Source organism: Ursus maritimus, unplaced genomic scaffold, assembly GCF_017311325.1.
Source record: "Ursus maritimus isolate PB19 unplaced genomic scaffold, ASM1731132v1 scaffold_10, whole genome shotgun sequence".
NCBI lineage: Eukaryota > Metazoa > Chordata > Mammalia > Carnivora > Ursidae > Ursus > Ursus maritimus.
The window spans coordinates 18,569,191-18,586,675 of record NW_024423344.1 but is presented as its reverse complement, the minus strand read 5'-3'; the positions used below and the strand labels follow the sequence as shown (position 1 = coordinate 18,586,675).

Sequence of the window (17,485 nt, the reverse complement as noted above, 5' to 3'; positions counted from 1 at the left end):
ATGCTACATATTACCTTATGACTTAATTAACCATATTTTTGTGATCACTGAAGATGATGTTTTACGTATCTTTTATATACCTGTTCTTGCCTCCTAATCCAAGAGTAGAATGTGAAGTTGGAGGCATAAAAAAGACTAAAATCTCCTATTTCACAACAGAAAATAAGGAACATAGATAACCAAAGCGCCCCCCCCCCTCTTTTTTTTTTAAATCAACAGATCCAGGATACAGAATTTAGGAAAGAAGCAATTAACAAGGTTGAAAATGGCTGACAAAGGACTTAGAAATGAGGAGGAGTAGGTTTTCTTTATAAACTTGATACTCTTTGATTTCTTTAAAAAAAAATCTAGATATTGCTTTGAATAAACAACAAAGCCAAATTAAGGTAATTTAAAATGCATCTTAGCTTCTAAACTTAAAAAATATTTTTAAATCAAACTTTTAAGATGGTAAAATAAAGCCTTAAAAAAAGTGATTTCTCTGTAAGTCAGTATCTGCTGTGCTTTAAATGATTGTAACAGAAAGCAAGATACCTCAGTAATAGGTCCTTCTCTAGTACCTCGGAGGAGACCCATTTCATCAGAAGTCAGCTGGAACTTGGATAAGAAGGCATCTGCGACTTGTGCTCTTATTTCTAATCTTTGACTATATTTTTTAAAAAGCAATAAAAAAAATTAAGCATGCTGTGAATTTGCATATCCTAAAACAAATTACATCTCTGACATAATAACTTCTTAAAACAAGTGTGAAAGATTCTCAACATCTTTGAAAGCCTCAATTCTGCCTCAAACATTAGAAGCTCATCAGGCATGTAGATAATAAAATTAGCTGAAATCGTTCTACCTCAGATACCTGCAGACAGTAAAAGGAGTTAATCATTATGGAAAAGAAGAAATAAGTTCACAAATGGTCTCTGCACAACAAATTCTCAGCCACTTACATGTACTTGAATTGTTCATCTTGTAATAACAAGATTATCTTACAGGAGAGAAATACACCCATCTTCAACTAATTTCTTCTTAGTCAGTAAAAAATCCTAAGCTTCTGAAGTTTTCACATGAAGTACACAGAAACCCCAAATCAGGTCTATTATTTTTTAATTTTAGGTTAGAAACAGCAGTCAAGAACTCATTTACCAATTCTTCATAAATCTATAAAAGCACTTCACTTTTATCTTCCCCATTTTTTCTGCATGATATGGTAATAAAAAAGCCTTTTAAATTACATTATCTGGATGCAACCTGTCTAGACTAGCTTGACAATTAAGAAAAGGCACGCTCTTATCTGGAATGTGGTCTGTGAAGACCTGAAGGAGTGAGTCGAGTCACCATCTAAATGCAAGTTAGGAGTACAAACTACCTGAATGGATTTCAACATACCGGGCTACTCTATCTTAGATTTAGAGATATATAAATAAAATTGGGTTTCACTAGCAGTAACCACAAGGCAGTAATATTCCACAATTTAATAATATTCAAATGAGAGTGAACAAAATAAACATGAACATTATATGTATAGAAAGTACAATGCATCTGCCATCTTTGTTTTGTTGGTATGCTAGGGTTGTCAGGTTTTAAATTCAGTCAAATGCTCTGAAATAATATAGCAAGTTAGAAAGTAAAAGTCCTCTAGGTGGCAGTAACGTTCTGTTTATCTCACATAATAATGTAAATCACCCAATGAAATCTACAATAGGTAAATGGCATATGTCCTTAATCGTCTTATTATGGGTATCAAAAAGCCACCTTAACAGGTTTTGTTTTATACTCTTAAAGCTCCAATCATTATGCAGGATTTAAGGTAATTACAAGAATTCATAAAATTCCTTGAGATTATATAGATCAATCATTTTGACTAAAACCTTTTTGATGCTTCTTTTGGATCTATCTCTAGAGTCAATTTATTAGGCACAAAGGAAATAAATTTCTTTAGTTTATAATTTACTTTTGTTTTAATCAAAGCTAGTATTACCTATCTTGATATTACTTCTTAATCATTAAATCTCATTCCAAATAATATTATTGACTATTCTAAAAAAAAAAAAAATCCATGAAATAAAGACTTTGAACCAGAGGCTCTATATCTACAAAAGATTTGGTCCAAAAATACATTGAACTATGGCCATACTGCTAAAACAAGGGTTTGGTATCTCAAGATGAAAACTATTTTAAAAGTAGTAATGAAATAAATTCTAATATATTTTTAAGTCATGTTACTCTTTAGTTACCATATATGTCCTTCCCAGGTAAAACTGCACAACCATTCTGACAGAAAGTTACTGTTAGATAGTGATAGTCCAATCATTTGGTTTGAGAGCATCTGTGCAATCTAATAACATTAACGGGGACCTACAATGTATAAGAGCCCTAAGCCAGGGTCTGGTGTGGCAAAAGATACATATGATACAGACTTCGTCACCCTCTTACATCAAAATTGATATATGGTATCTTTTGGAGAGTTTTTAATACCTAAATAAAATCATATAAAATAAATGTTCATACAAAACATATAAATGGCTACAATAAATTACAACTTCTTTGAGATGTGTTCATGTAATCACTGCATATTGTATGTTATATAATATATAAATAAATACAGCAAATACATACTATGAAATAATATGCGGCAGATAAATATGATGTAGATCTGTATATATTAACATGAAATGATCTTTAAGGCATTTTATAGAGACAAAAAGCAAGTTGCCAAAAATATATAGAGCAACACATATTTATTTTTTTTTTAAATACATATAAAACATCCATAAATGAATTTTCAGGATATGTCTTCATATATTAACTAAGTATTTAGAATAAACTGACTAATTAATCCTTATAATGATTCTTTCAAGCATTCTCAGAACATGATCTATGAATCTTACTGTGCTTTTTTTTTTCCTGAAAATATGCCTCTGTCATATTTTAACTCAATGTTTTAGACTAACCTCTACCAAATAATTTCAAAATAATAAGAAAAAGAATTTAAAAATGGGCAAAATACATAAAAGAAAACAAAAAAGATTAGGAAATATAAATGGCATGACAAAATGAAAAGAATAATGATTCACCAACATTCAATAAAATGTAAATTAGAATTATGATGCTATTGTTCATCTATAAAATTCGCAAAGTTTTTAATGACAATACCTACTACTGACAAAGGAGACATCCTCATATATTGCTGACAAAACTGGAAATTGGTATAACCTTTTTAGAGAGGAATTAGTTTATAACAAATAACAATTAAAATAAAACTAGAACTATTAAAAAATAAAATAGTAAGAAAGGATGAAAAAGTAAGTAAGAGCTGAGAAAAGCTATTCTAATTAAATTAGGCACAAAATAGCCTAAACTTCCTAACCACCAAAGCCAATGTAGAAACAAGATGTGCTGATAGGTTTATCTAATAAAGGCTTTGGAGGAGGATGGAAGAGTAATGTTCCCTGACAGATGTCAGGCAATGCGTTCAGCACCTATGCATACCATCCAATCATGACAACAACCCCATGACACAGATGCTAGTCCCTTTTTTCAGAAGTGAAAACTGAGGCCGAAGGTTAAGAAGTTACTTCTACAAAATTAAAAATCTAATGAACTCTTACCCAAGATTTAGATTAGAATTCAGGGTTTTGTCTTCAAAGTTTACATTCTTTCCACTTTAACAAACTACACCTCAAAAAGAAACAAACATTCACCAGAGATTATTTTTCTGGGTCCAGAAAGAAATCTGGCTGTTGGGTCTTTACAGAAGACAAAAAAATGTATAATAAATAGTGACTTCAATAGTATTAAAAAATATAAAAGTATATTTTGTGGATATTATTTTCTGATTATCACTGAAATTCACCTTCTATCATCTAAATACCATAAAGAAATGTTAGCTGAAGTTCTTGAAGGCAATTTTACATGGACCTTTACCTAGTAGAGCATCAGCTGTCACAATGACTGACCTTCTTTTAACCCAGCTGGGAAAATATTCATATCCTTTATATATCTGTCTCAATAAGAATGTCATGTTATCCAAATAAGCCCACAGAATTTCTATTTCTAAAGCTAATCGCTTGTTTAACAAGGTTTCTTGCTAAAAAGAAAACGTAATATTTAAAAATGGAAAAACAACTCTCGGCCAGCTCCTAGGAATCTGTTATAATTTCTGCTATGTAATTTTCCTAAAATACTTTCCACAAATGTTCACTTGGCACATCAAAGCTACAGCTCTTGGGATACTAGAATGTCAGAAATTTTCACTCCCAAAAGCATACCAGGCCAAAACATTTTCATCAGCTTACTAAAATAATAAACATGAACAACCCTGCTTAGTTTTGAGAATATACAGAGAAACACAATGTTTTAATGTTGCCTCCTGCAGACATTAATCAGGGTCCCATATATGGTATAAGCTCCAATACAATGTTTCTTTTTCAGTTTTTATTTTATGTTCCTTTCCTGACATTAGATTAGTTGCATTCCATATTCCTTTACTCAAAAATTATTTATTGAATCTATAATGTATTAGGCACTGAGACATAAAAAGAGGGTAAGAAATTATCATTGTTCTCAACGAGTTCACAGTTTAGAGGGAAAAGAAACAACCAAATCAACAACTAATTACAAAAGACTGTAATACACACTAAAATACATGAATCCATATTCTACTCATTTTCATTCACCCATTTATTCAATGAACCAATATTAACATACCTATCTGTAACTACCACAAGAAAAATTTATACAGTGAACTCTTAATTATATCAGAGAAGATTAATCATAGCTAGAAAAATAAAAGACAATGAGTGTGGAAACAAAATTACTAAAACTTTAAAAACCCCTACATTTTAAAAAGCAATCTTTTTATAATTCCACAGCAAACAATAAACAACACACTGTCACCTCCAAGAATGAATAATCCCTCAACCCAAATATCAAGTATGATACTCCTAAATTATCGTTTTATGTTTATTTTCCTCTTGGATAATAGCTTAGAATCTTATATGTTTTATGCATTTTGAATCACGCTTTTTATTACTTTAACTCTGATTTGGAATTATCTATAATTTTCTTTCCACTTAATCTCCAAATTAATGAAGAGGTAACTAAACAAAGGAAAACTTACCTTTCAGCTTGAAGCTTAGTAGTTTTTACTATTAAATCTTGTGTCTGTTCCTTTGCTGCCTAAAATTATAAACATATCTAACATTAGTACATTTCAATATTTTTATACTTCAGAAAACTAATAGTACCACTTATTGAAGTTCAAACTTATAGCATGTGAGATCCAGAACTCAAAAGTTTAAAAAAGGCCAAAATATAAATAAATAAGTAAAATATAAATAAATAAATAAATAAATAAATAAATAAATAAATAATTTAAAAGGCCAAACAGTTGACACCAATGTTTCAAGGCTCAAATATTACTTTTACTAAGAGGAACCCACTCAGAGTTCTCAATAGACACATAATACTAAGGCTTACAAGGGAAAAGGTATCAGGGCGCTAAAGAATTTAACAGTTCATGATGTTTTTAGTGAAACAGAAGTACTGCAAAAACAGGATAAGAATGAAAAACGTGACTTCTGTTATGCACATGTGACTTGAGATACCATGAGACCTCTAAATGGAATTGGAAGGTAAGTCACTGAAATGCTAGTGTGGAACTCAACAGAAATGCCCAAGATGGAGATAAGCATTTGAGAGTTGGAATATACAAATTATCCCTTATATAGGGTTTTGGGGAAGATGACAGACAGCCTATCTAAAGAAAAAGTTCCTGACCAAGTTTTATATTAAGCAATCTTCCTCCCCCAAGCCAGAACTAAAAGGATCAGGAATGAAAACTTGATGAAAAGCTATTCTATCCTAAGACTAGGCAAATATTTTAAAGTGGACTGAAACAAAAGACAAATATAGCTACTCAGATTCTCAAAGAACTAAACATGAGGCAATTAGAAAAGAGAGGAGAAACAAGTGGGTGTATGGCAGATGGAGACATGGGGTCCATGCCCTGAAGGGACAGAGTGAGTTAGAATTATGTATAAATAAAGCAACTAGTAAGTGGAAATTACAGTTGAAGTATTTTAACTATGTGGGCCCACTTACACAAGAACTACAGTTCTGTAAATCTCTTTTCTCTTCCTTATGATTTTCTTAGTAACATTTTCTTGTCTCTAGCTTACTTTATTATTAGAATACAGTATATAATACAAATAACATAAAGTATGTGTTAATTGGCTGTTTATGTTAACAGCTTCTGGTCAACATTAGGCTAGTAGTAGTTAAGTTTTGGGGAGTCAAAAGTTATATGCAGACTTTTGCCTGTGTGGGCGGTCAATGCCCCTAACCTCTGGCATTGTTCAACGGTCAACTGCATAAAGTAGACAAACACATACTGTGGAAGATCAGTCTGTTAAAGATAGGATACCAGAGCAAATATGTGAAGATATAGGTCATTTTCAGGCTGGAACACTACAATAAAGAGCCAAGCTTCTGCTGCTAATGTTTCTAGAGCTACATTAGATCTAGACAGAAATCCCTAGCCCACCGCAACTTCTGGGTTCTTAGAGGCCTAATCCTCCTATAGTCTTTCAGATTGTCAATATAACTTTCTGCCTCATTGCTTCATATGAGCATCCCATCAATGAGCCCCCCCACCTCCACCTCCAGTTGCGTCTGTGTTCCTTGCAACCAAAGTATGCACCTAGCAAATAGTAAATATTTTTAAGAAAATAGATTTGAACCTAGGTAATTCAGCAGATCAATAACTTTTAAGGAAGGAGTTGAACACGATGGCTCCCATGGTACTATTCTAAAATTATTACTTTTTAAATTTACTAATTTCTTCAAATTCTTCCTTATCTTTCCTAATGTTGCTTTGCTTTCAAGATCCACTGCCACCTTATTCTTGCCTAATGTAATTGTTTAAAAGGTAGTATTCCCTCAATTCCAAAATATATTTACATTTTAATATTTGTGAAAAAAGAATGCTTCACAAAATCAGTATCAAAAAATGCTTACTAGCTTCTTTTTTTAGTCTCAGTCATTATTAAATTGAAGGTATATCTTACAGAAAATACCATCTATTAATTGCTGAAATATGATACTTATGGTGTACAATAAGAATTATATTTCCTGACTCTTCATTCATAAATTGTGGTAATGATTCCAAAATAATGTTTAATAATACCACTAAAGATCATTATCCTAAAACAATTTCCAATTTATCTTAAATGTTAATGATGATTATTTCTCATTAATAAACATATGCCTCTAAATGTAATTTATCCAAGCAAGTCCACAACATATTATTAATAACATTTCTAAAAGTATCTTGTAATAATAACTTCTAAAATGTCCTAAGTCCAAAGTATTTTGAAACATATGAGCTAATTAAATTAGTCCTGTGTATAACATCCTAAAATGAAGAAGTAATTCTTTTTTCTATTAATGAATAAATTAAAAACATTACTCTAGAGTTGATAGTCCGAGTGGGTACTATGAAGATTCCAACAACACTACATGCAAATAAATCAGTGCCAACGGATGAACAAAACTTTCAAAATCACAGATCTAATCCCTATTAATCTGAGAATCAAAACTGAATGTAAACAACAAGTAGTATAAAATATTTTTAAATATTCAGTTTAAAAAGCTATGAGAGAATCTTTTGCAAGTGATGAAAATGTACATACTCATTATGGTAGCTGTTTCATGGGTCTAGAATTGTCAAAATGCATTGATTTGTATACATCAAATGGATGCAGTTTATTATTGTACATCAATTTTTCCTCAATAAAATTGATGTAAAAAAAGAAAGAAGGGCCCACGCCATTATAAGGAAAAAATAGGATTGGTGGGTACAAAGAAAATACAAAGGACAGGGGTGCCTGGGTGGCGCAGTCCTTAAGCGTCTGCTTTCAGCTCAGGGCGTGATCCCGGTGTTCTGGGATCGAGCCCCACATCAGGCTCCTCCGCTGGGAGCCTGCTTCTTTCTCTCACACTCCCCCTGCTGTGTTCCCTCTCTCACTGGCTGTCTCTCTGTCAAATAAATAAATAAAAATAAAATCTTTAAAAAAAAAAAAAAAAGAAAGAAAATACAAAGGACAAAACCAAAGAGGATGCTTTGTGATTTAAAATACTTATAATCTGTTTTGAAAATAGCATGAAGAATAAAAATACTTTGATCTTTTCATATCTACAAATAGCTATGATAAAAGGATAAAGATACAATTAAAGATAAAAATTAGAAAACAAGAGATACTGCCCCCCAAAACAGGAACTTGAGTAATCCCATAACACCACATATAAAAATACTACAAAATAATTGCAAGAGTATAAAATACAAAAAACCCTACAGAGTGTAATTTGAGAAAAGGCATTAAATCATGAAAGCCAGAAGATGAGAAAAGGAAATTAAAGTTAGAGGTACAGAATAGTCAAACAAAATTACTAAGTAACAAATGTAATATTACAAAAAATGTAAAATGACAATAATTAGCAAAGATTTTATGACTATTTAAGTACTATGTAATTCATAAGGACCTAAGGTTGAACAATAGATATGCTAATAATATCTGATTCAATAAGAGTACTGAAATTTAGTTAAGACTAGGAAAGCTAAAATTTTAGAGAAACGGGAAACTGGCTCTAGAGATAGATCATGCAAGTAGCTTAGGATTGATTTGTGGAATATGCATATGATTCTTCCTAGCATCACTGTAGCTGTCAATAGTTCCAGGAGAATCTTAGTAAACATAATCATGACTGACTCTTAGGAGGAACCCTATTCTACTCACTATTTCAAAATGCTATAAATGAGGGTAATTAGGTTAAATCTTTTTTTTTTTTTTTTAAGATTTTATTTATTTATTCGACAGAGATAGAGACAGCCAGCGAGAGAGGGAACACAAGCAGGGGGAGTGGGAGAGGAAGAAGCAGGCTCATAGCGGAGGAGCCTGATGTGGGGCTCGATCCCATAACGCCGGGATCACGCCCTGAGCCGAAGGCAGACGCTTAACCGCTGTGCCACCCAGGCGCCCCTAATTAGGTTAAATCTTAACTCTGCAATCAAACTGGAAGTTCCAAACTGCTTTAATAAACAGATGTAGAGTTACAGATATTTTCCCGAGATTTTTTTTTTGTGGGGAGGCTGAGCACAAAACATGAGTAAGCTGGGTCTTTGTTAGGCATAGCTTCAGTCTCGACTTACTCCTGAGACTTTCTACTAAGGAACTCATTTCTGCTGGATTTATGGAATATTACAGGATTGAGAGGTTTATCAAAATTCTATACAGTTAGCTCCACACTGACTAGGTCAAAATAAAAAGGCAACTGGAGTTAACTGAACAATATCAGTAAACCATCATCCAAAAATACCTATTTATAGTTAAAAAATAAGCACAATATTTATATTTGAACTTCCTATAGGAGATGATATATTAGATAGCCACATATCTTGTAGATCTAGCTAACAATTTTTGAAAGCTTACTTTGAACCAGGAACTAAGCTAAAATCCAGCCATTACACAGTACCTGTAGGCGACTTGTCATATCTTGACAACAACTGCTCATTGCTTGAACATCTTCATGTATGCTCTCAAGTTCCTGAAAAGGAAAAAATAACAGCAAGCATTACATATATTGTTAAAGAAATTCTCTCCCCTAAGCCAAAACCTATTTTCATCTCATGAGGTTTTTTTTTTTTTTGCCAAAGCATGACAAAAGATCTCATATTTAAGATTGGAAATAATTAAAAAGAATAACACCTAGTGTTAAAAAAGATGTAAAGAAATTAGTATATGCTTTTTAAAGGGGGTGACATTTGGAAATGGCAAATGCTTTAAGAATATTAATACCTCTTCAATCAGGTATACTCACACTAAGATTTATCCTAAGGAATCAATCAGATAAGTGTGCAACAATATATGTAAGAAGATGATCAACACAGAGTTGCCTAAAACAAAAGGAAAATGTGAAATATTTCCAACCACACAATGGAAATCTGTGCACATACATAACAATGACTGTGTGTGTGTGTGTTGGCATGGAAAGATGTCTATATAAGATAAAAAAAGTATTATGAAACAATACATATAATACCTCCCATTAAAAAAAATATATATATATATATACACACACATACACACATACAGAAGAACACAGGAAAAGCCAGACAATAAAATAATGACAAAAGATATTTCTGGGTGATAGGATAATAAGCAATTGTTCTGACTTCTGATCTTATCTAACTTTTCAATAATGAATTATTTGTAACTTTTAATTAATAAAAACAAGCAAATACAAAAACCTAATAAACTAAAAATCGTGCCTCCTGTACCTTGTGGAGTCACATAGTAGATCATGCCACAGAGCTGGCAATTTTCTCAGTAACATTCTCTCCCTGTGTACTTCTTCCTCTAGCCCCCTCCAAGTACATGGGAATGTAACTGGTCATTAAATCCAATCATTTATACCCTGACTGTATGCATCTTATCCATTTCTTTTTTTTTTTTTTAAGATTTTATTTATTTATTTGACAGAGATAGAGACAGCCAGCGAGAGAGGGAACACAAGCAGGGGGAGTGGGAGAGGAAGAAGCAGGCTCATAGCGGAGGAGCCTGATGTGGGGCTCGATCCCAGAACGCCGGGATCACACCCTGAGCCGAAGGCAGACGCTTAACCGCTATGCCACCCAGGCGCCCCCTTTTTTTTATTACTCTAACAGCTACTTTAGTTCAGGTCAATTGGTATCTCTATGTGAACTGATTAAAAAAAAAAAAGAGTTTTCCAACAGGTCTCCCAGGCTCTACACTTGTTACCAAACCATTCACTAGTCCTTATTGAATCAATGAAAAATATTATATGAAAAAATGATATCACATTTAGCTTCATATTGCACTACTATCTTCTTTTCCCCAATTCAAACTGGTGTCACACAACAGAAAAATATAGAAGGAGGTTTCAGTGGTAGACAGTGGACAATCCCTTTCAACACAATTCTCAGATCTTCAAATAGAAACATGACCATCTTATAAAGGGATGGGCCAATCAGAGGGCAAGAGATAAGAAAGCTGCCCAGTGAAGCTATAAACAAAGTGTGAGGATCAACAAGTTAGAAAATCACTTATCAAAATATGAGTACAGATCTAAGTCCAAGAAGTAAGATTTTTCTCCCTTCTTTCTATAAAGTACTTTGAATTATAAATATCACAGCACCCAATATTTTCAAATGTTATTCTCTATACTTCACTACAAATAGCATATAAATCAAATCATTAAATGAAGTCCTAAATTGCTTTGAGGTGAACAAAAAAAACATGATTCCAAAAATATCAATTAATATTAGCAATAGCAGAAACCTAAGTACGCTAATCTCACTATTCCCTTAAATCTCACTGTGTAATCTAATACGAATAGCACTACGACATTATCAGCCAGCTAAGTCAGTTTCTCCTAATATTTACATTAGCCACCATAATATACCAAATGGACCTGATTGTCAAATAATATAAATTACATCTATGTAATATATATGTATTACATCTATTTAAAATATATGATTTCAATGCCGCGTTTTGATGATTGTAATTCAATGGCCTGTATACTACTTATGAAGTCTTTATTTGAACTTAGGGCAAACTGTCTTCCCCCACTCCCCAATTAAATAAAATTATAAGCTCAGAAATAAAACTGGTATATGATAAACTTTCTAAAAACTTTTTATTATGGAGAATCTTCAAAAATATCCAAAAGTTGAGATAATATGAACTAATGTACATATCACCCGGCTTTGACAACTCTTGTTTCATCTATCTCTCTACCCACTTTCTACCTCTCCTTCATCCTTTTCTCCCTCCCCCACAAACTGAATTATTTTGTATTCACGTTATTTTATCATTTCATTCATAAACATCAGTATATGCTTCTAAGACTCAAAAAACATAACGCCATTTTCACATCAAATATTTAACAATGATCTCCTAATATGAAACATCTAGTCAGTGTTCCAATCTCCCCAGCTGTCCCAATTTTTCAATAATTATTGCAAGTCAGGAACCAACTAGATTCACAAATAGCAACTGGTTGCTATTTCTCATTTCTTTTTTTTAAATCTATACCGTCTCACTTCTCCCTATTTCTCTTTTTCTTACAATTTATTTGTTGAAGAAACCAGCTCATCTGTCTCTACAGTTCCCTACATTCTATATTTGCTAACTGCATATCTGTGGTGCTAACATATTTCTCTGACCCCTGTATTTCCTATAAACAGGCAGTTAGATCTAGAAGCTTGATTATATTCTGGTTCAGTTTTCTGGAAAGAATTTTTCATAGGCAGTGTTACATACCCTTATTAGAAGTGACAGATATGAGGTTAGCTGCTTTTTGAGAGGTTAACTGCCAGTGATGACCAATGGCTAGATCAGCGGTGCTCAATCGGGGCAATTTTGCCCCCTGATGGGGCATTTGGCAGTGTCTGTAGATATTTTTGGGTGGAACAACTGAAGAAAAAGTGGTACTACTGGCATTTAGTGGATAGAATCCCGGGATGCTGCTCAACGTCCTAAACAGCAGAAGACAGTCCCCACTTGTCTGACCCAAAACGGAAAATAGTGCCAAGCTGAGAAACCTTGCACTAGATCCATAAATTTAACGGTGGTGGCAAAATCTTCTCATCTTCTATCATTCTTTCTTCATTTATTAGAATAAAGCTATAAAGGGAAGCCTCCCCTCAACAACTGTATGTAGCTGGAACAAAAGACAGGATAAATGCTTGACTCTTTCTTTTATTTAGCAGTTTTCAAAATAAGCTGGTTCCCTTATATCCACCAAATATAACCAATGAGGGTTCTGTTTGGTTTTTAGATCAGTATGAATTTGTGGGTTTAAACACATTTGCTGTGTTTTAGTCCACTGAGTTATTCTTATTGATGCTCTAATCACCCCAACAGAAGCCTCATCAAGTTAGCTCCAAAGTTCTTCCACCACTTTCCCAAAGGTCTCAGATAGCTTCCTTGCTTTCTGATATTTGTAAGATTGTTACTTTCAGTGGGAAACGGTACTTAGAGACCGCAATCTGGATGTGCTCATGGATACCCTTTCTATTCTTACGAACACTACCAAACTGTCCTTCCAGCCTTCCAGATTTTTAGCCTCAGTCAATGAAATCTTTCTAAACTATTAAACGTCATTTGTTTATTAGTCACTGAAACCATATATAACACTTTCATACAACTCATACAGCATATGTGATATTAATAAAATGAACAAAACATTGCATAAGTAAAATGTAATAACATAATAAATAATTCATTTTTACCCTATGGTGAGTAGTCTGCTCACTCAAGTATGATAGATTATTACTTATGCTGGAAGTAATTGATCTTAATTAATCTGAAAATTTCATAATTTGTGATGCACTAAAGTAACTCAATCCTAATTAATCTTCAATGAGAAGTGGTTATCTAAAAGAGGTTTATTCAGTGAGGGAAAATTTCTACTAGAAAATCATTTAAAGAAATGTTTTTTCTTGTTATTGTTAAAAAAGCAAAAATTTCTAAGAGAGTATCCTAGAACAAACGTTACAACTTTCTCAGAAGCAACATTAGTGGAGGTCACCGATTGAGAAATCACACTAACTGAAGGACCTGGATGCTTCTGGAGTTAAGTAGTTAAGTTTTCTATTTGAACATGGTATGTGAACAGCAAACATATAACCCAATTCATAAAAATACTTAGCACAGAGTTTAGGCATACAGTAAGTTCTCAATAAATGTCAAACAAGAATTTACATACTTCCTTCACCTCTTTGAAAATGCTGACAAATTCTTCATTGATGGCTAAACTTCTGCGTTCAATATCTCCACGTAAATTTCTTCGAGTCCGCAAACTGTTTTCAACAAAAAAGGTTGAAAGTGCCTTGAGAGCTTCCAACATCTCCTACACAATTGATAATAGAAGACAGTTACTGGGAACCATTTTCAAATGTTTTCCTAATCTCAAGCCAAATTTTAATGAAATGATTTTCAAATGTTTCCATTAAATAATCAAAAATACCTGGCAACCTTCACATTACTGAATAGTAAACTTATTTCTAGAACACAATAAGGATCTACTTACTTGTCCATTGCAACATGTATATGAGACTACTCACTGCTGAATAGTCTGGAATTGTAAAGACTGGAAATACCCTTAATGTCCATCTAAAGTGAATTGGTTAAAGAAATTATGATATATCCATTTTAACAAAGATGAAAATTCTTTATGTACTTATATAATACAGACTTCAAGATACAGTAAGTGAAACAGCAAGGTATAGAAACAGTTATAATACCAACTGCTAAAAAAGAAAGAAGACTATATACATGCATACTTACTGGTGAATGTATAAACTATCTCTGGAAGGATACACACACACACACACACACACACACACATATATATATACACACATATATATATATAAAAGAAGTAAGTATCACCTGTAGCCTCCAGGCTAGGAACTGAGTAACTGGGAGCAGAACCTAGAGGAAGGCCTCCCTGAGGTGACTTTTGAACTGAGGCCTAAGTAATAGGAAAGGCATCCATAGGGACAAAGCTGTTCACAGGCAGAAAAAGCTATGAGTACAAAGACCCTAAAGCAGCAGAAAGGCCAGTATGACTGAAGCTGTGGGACAATGCTAGAGGCTTTAGGGAAAGGAGTAATGTAATGTGTTTTAAATGTTTAAAAGTTTATTCTAACTTTGTGAAGAGAGCAGATGGGGCGGAGGGCAAGAAAGGAAGCAAGCAGGAAGAAAATAATCCAAACAAAGATCCGATAGTGATTTAGAACAAGACAGTAGCATTGCAGATGAAAAGAAGGAGATATTCCAAAACCAAGAATTGGGCTAAGTTTTTATGATGCTGATCAGGTAACTAATTGGAGGTGTCAGATAAGCAACGGATTATACAAATCTGGAGCTCAGTAGAGATATCAAGAACAGGGTTATACATTTGAGAATCATCACCCTTTTTGTTATTTAAAACCATAAAAGTGAGAGAGTTCTCCTACAGAGAGAATATGCATAGAGGAAGGAAGGGAGAAGACCAAGCCCAGGATATCTAACTCCAAATATAAATTCCTACACCTGAACTAACATATATTCTAATAGGCTTACCCTTCTATGTTTCAGTTAAAATGTTATTTTGTGATATTGGCTGGCTTGACAAAAAATAATAAAGTTATTTAAATTAAGTATTTTAGAAAGCACTACAAAGATTTATGTACCCAAAAAAATAAGAAAAGCCACAAAATGAAACCATTTATTTTAACTATAACCTTGAAATATCCTAGGCCTGGCTCAAAGAAGTAGTCCCTAAACGATGAATGAACAAAATCACATAGACAGGTGCAAATTACAGCTCCACCAGTTATTGGTTATATGATTTAACCTTGTTACACTCNTTCAATACCTTATTTTTCTCTTGGGTAAAAAGGAGATAATGTTACCTACATCACAGTAGCTGTATTAAATGAGATAATAAATGTCAGTATTAGTCACATTAAACAATAAGCCGTATGATAAAATTAACATTTAATAAGAAATGGTAAGTGCTGGGCACTGTGCTGAGCACTTCAGATAGATTCTCTTGTTGAATCCTCACAACAACCCTGAGAAAGTTACCAGCAGTATCCTCAACTTAGAAATGATGAAAAATAAGCTCAGAGAAATTAAGGGGCTTACTCAAATCATAATGCTTCAATTTGATGGTTATATCTAATAAATAAATGGTGGCCCCAGAGCCCATCTTTCTTAATACAGTATGTTATTTCTTACACCCAAATTCTTATTGACAGCTTATTTTCAGTTACTTATAAATTTATCTACAAAATTCTCTCACTTTTGCATATGTTTTTTTCTTTATGGCATGACCAAGTTACCTAAAGACTCAGTGATACATAAAAGATAACCAGCTACGACAGAAGCTGGATGGATGCATTTCAGGAGGTACTTGGGAGAGGATGTGGACGGTTTATCTTATAAAGAAATACAGCATGAGCCCACCTATCACGGGCGGAGCTTAGCTAACAACAACAAAAACTAGTACTACACAGTATTTCATCTGAGCCCTGAGCAAGCAGTAGTTCTCTCGCGCTGCAAGTTATTTCAGTCGTTCTCACCCGTCAGTGGAAATGCTCAATTATGCCTACCCCGATTCTCCAGTTCCTCCTAACCCCGATTCACGTTGCCTAGTCTTGTAATTTACTCTTGCATGGGTTTCTAATCCTGCCCTGGGCTCTCCTCTCTCCCAGTTCGGACCCCCCCGAACACCTCCCGGGTACGGAGACTCCACCGTTTGCCTCCCAGACCCAGAGCCTTCCAGGAACAGGTTTTTCAAATAGGGGGTGACATCCCAGACACCTCTTCGCTTTTCCAGGGGCTCCTCGGTCTCCCCTTCTTACCGTCCCAGGTCGGATCCCGCGGGTCTCCGGTCCCCTCCACGGAGGGACGGAGGGATGAGGGAGTGGGTGCCAAACAGACACCGCCCCCGGCCAGGCTCAGCTCCGCGGGCGACGCGGGACCCCTGGCCCTGCCAGCCCCGGTTACCTTGTCGTTGTCCAGCCGCGTCTCCAGGATCTTATTCAGCTTCCGCGACAGCGGGTTGCTGGTCTGCGCGGGGACCCGGCCTGCCCCATTGCTGAGGCCATTGGCAGCCTCGGACGCGGGTACTGCCACTACTTCCCCGCCGCCCTCGGCCATAGTGTCGCAGGCCCCGCCCCCAGCTCCGTGGCGGCCACCTCAGCCTTAGGCTGGGAACCACCCCAGCTGCGCCAGTACTGCGCATGTGCGCGGTGTGCCGCGCATGCGTCCCGGGTCCCAGAAGGCTCTGCCAGCACCGCCCAGCTCAGCCAGGTTGCTGGAAGGGCGGGGCGTTAGAGAAGTTAAGGGTAAGTGGGCGGATCATTAGGGCGGGAAGGGGAGGCTGGTGGGAGATTTCACAAAGTGGTCTGAAATTTAAATTATATTTAAAGTTTGGGGATTAAGATTTATGGGATTGAAAGGATTTCGGAATCCTGAATCTATGAAAGTCTAAGCTAGGCATTGGTAACATACACTGACTCTTGTGCCTGGCATATAAATTCAGTAAAAGTTAACTCTACAGTAATTAAATTCACCTTACCTGAATTCTCTCTCTTTTTAAAGTATTTATTGAAGCATATTACGTATTCATATTCAGGTAGGTATTGTGGGGGGGTCTACATAATATGTCTGAAACAAAGGAGGTGAATGTTACAAGATGGTGATGAGCGCTCTGAAGGTACTGAAATGCAGCGAAAGAGAATGGTGGAGGGAGGGTCCTACTTCACCCAGGAAGGTAAGGAGTTGACATTTAAGCTGAGATTTGAAGGAAAATCTGAAACATAGGGTGAAATCATTCCCAGGTAGGAGAATGTGTAAATGCAAAGGTCCAAAGACAAGAAGGAACTTGGGTGTTCCACGAATTAGCCAAAGCC

At 34.8% G+C, this 17,485-nt stretch overlaps 1 protein-coding gene across 4 annotated transcripts in view; it reads right to left on the bottom strand.

Annotated features, from left to right (window-relative positions):
- Positions 1 to 16,765, bottom strand: part of COG6 (component of oligomeric golgi complex 6) — an 86,589-nt gene extending 69,824 nt beyond the window's left edge. For 3 of the 4 annotated variants that reach the window (XR_005832504.1, XM_040622288.1, XM_040622295.1), the window contains exons 1-5: positions 16,578 to 16,765; positions 13,786 to 13,929; positions 9,526 to 9,597; positions 5,114 to 5,172; positions 535 to 646 (exon numbers count right to left, since the gene is read on the bottom strand). Coding sequence is in view for 3 of the 4 variants with exons in the window: in XM_040622288.1 (XP_040478222.1) it covers positions 535 to 646; positions 5,114 to 5,172; positions 9,526 to 9,597; positions 13,786 to 13,929; positions 16,578 to 16,730 (540 nt within the window). In the remaining variant the exon portion in view is untranslated. The remainder of the gene's footprint in view (positions 1 to 534; positions 647 to 5,113; positions 5,173 to 9,525; positions 9,598 to 13,785; positions 13,930 to 16,577) is intronic. The other variant, XM_040622292.1, reaches the window with a different exon arrangement.
- Positions 16,766 to 17,485: the final 720 nt, after the last annotated feature.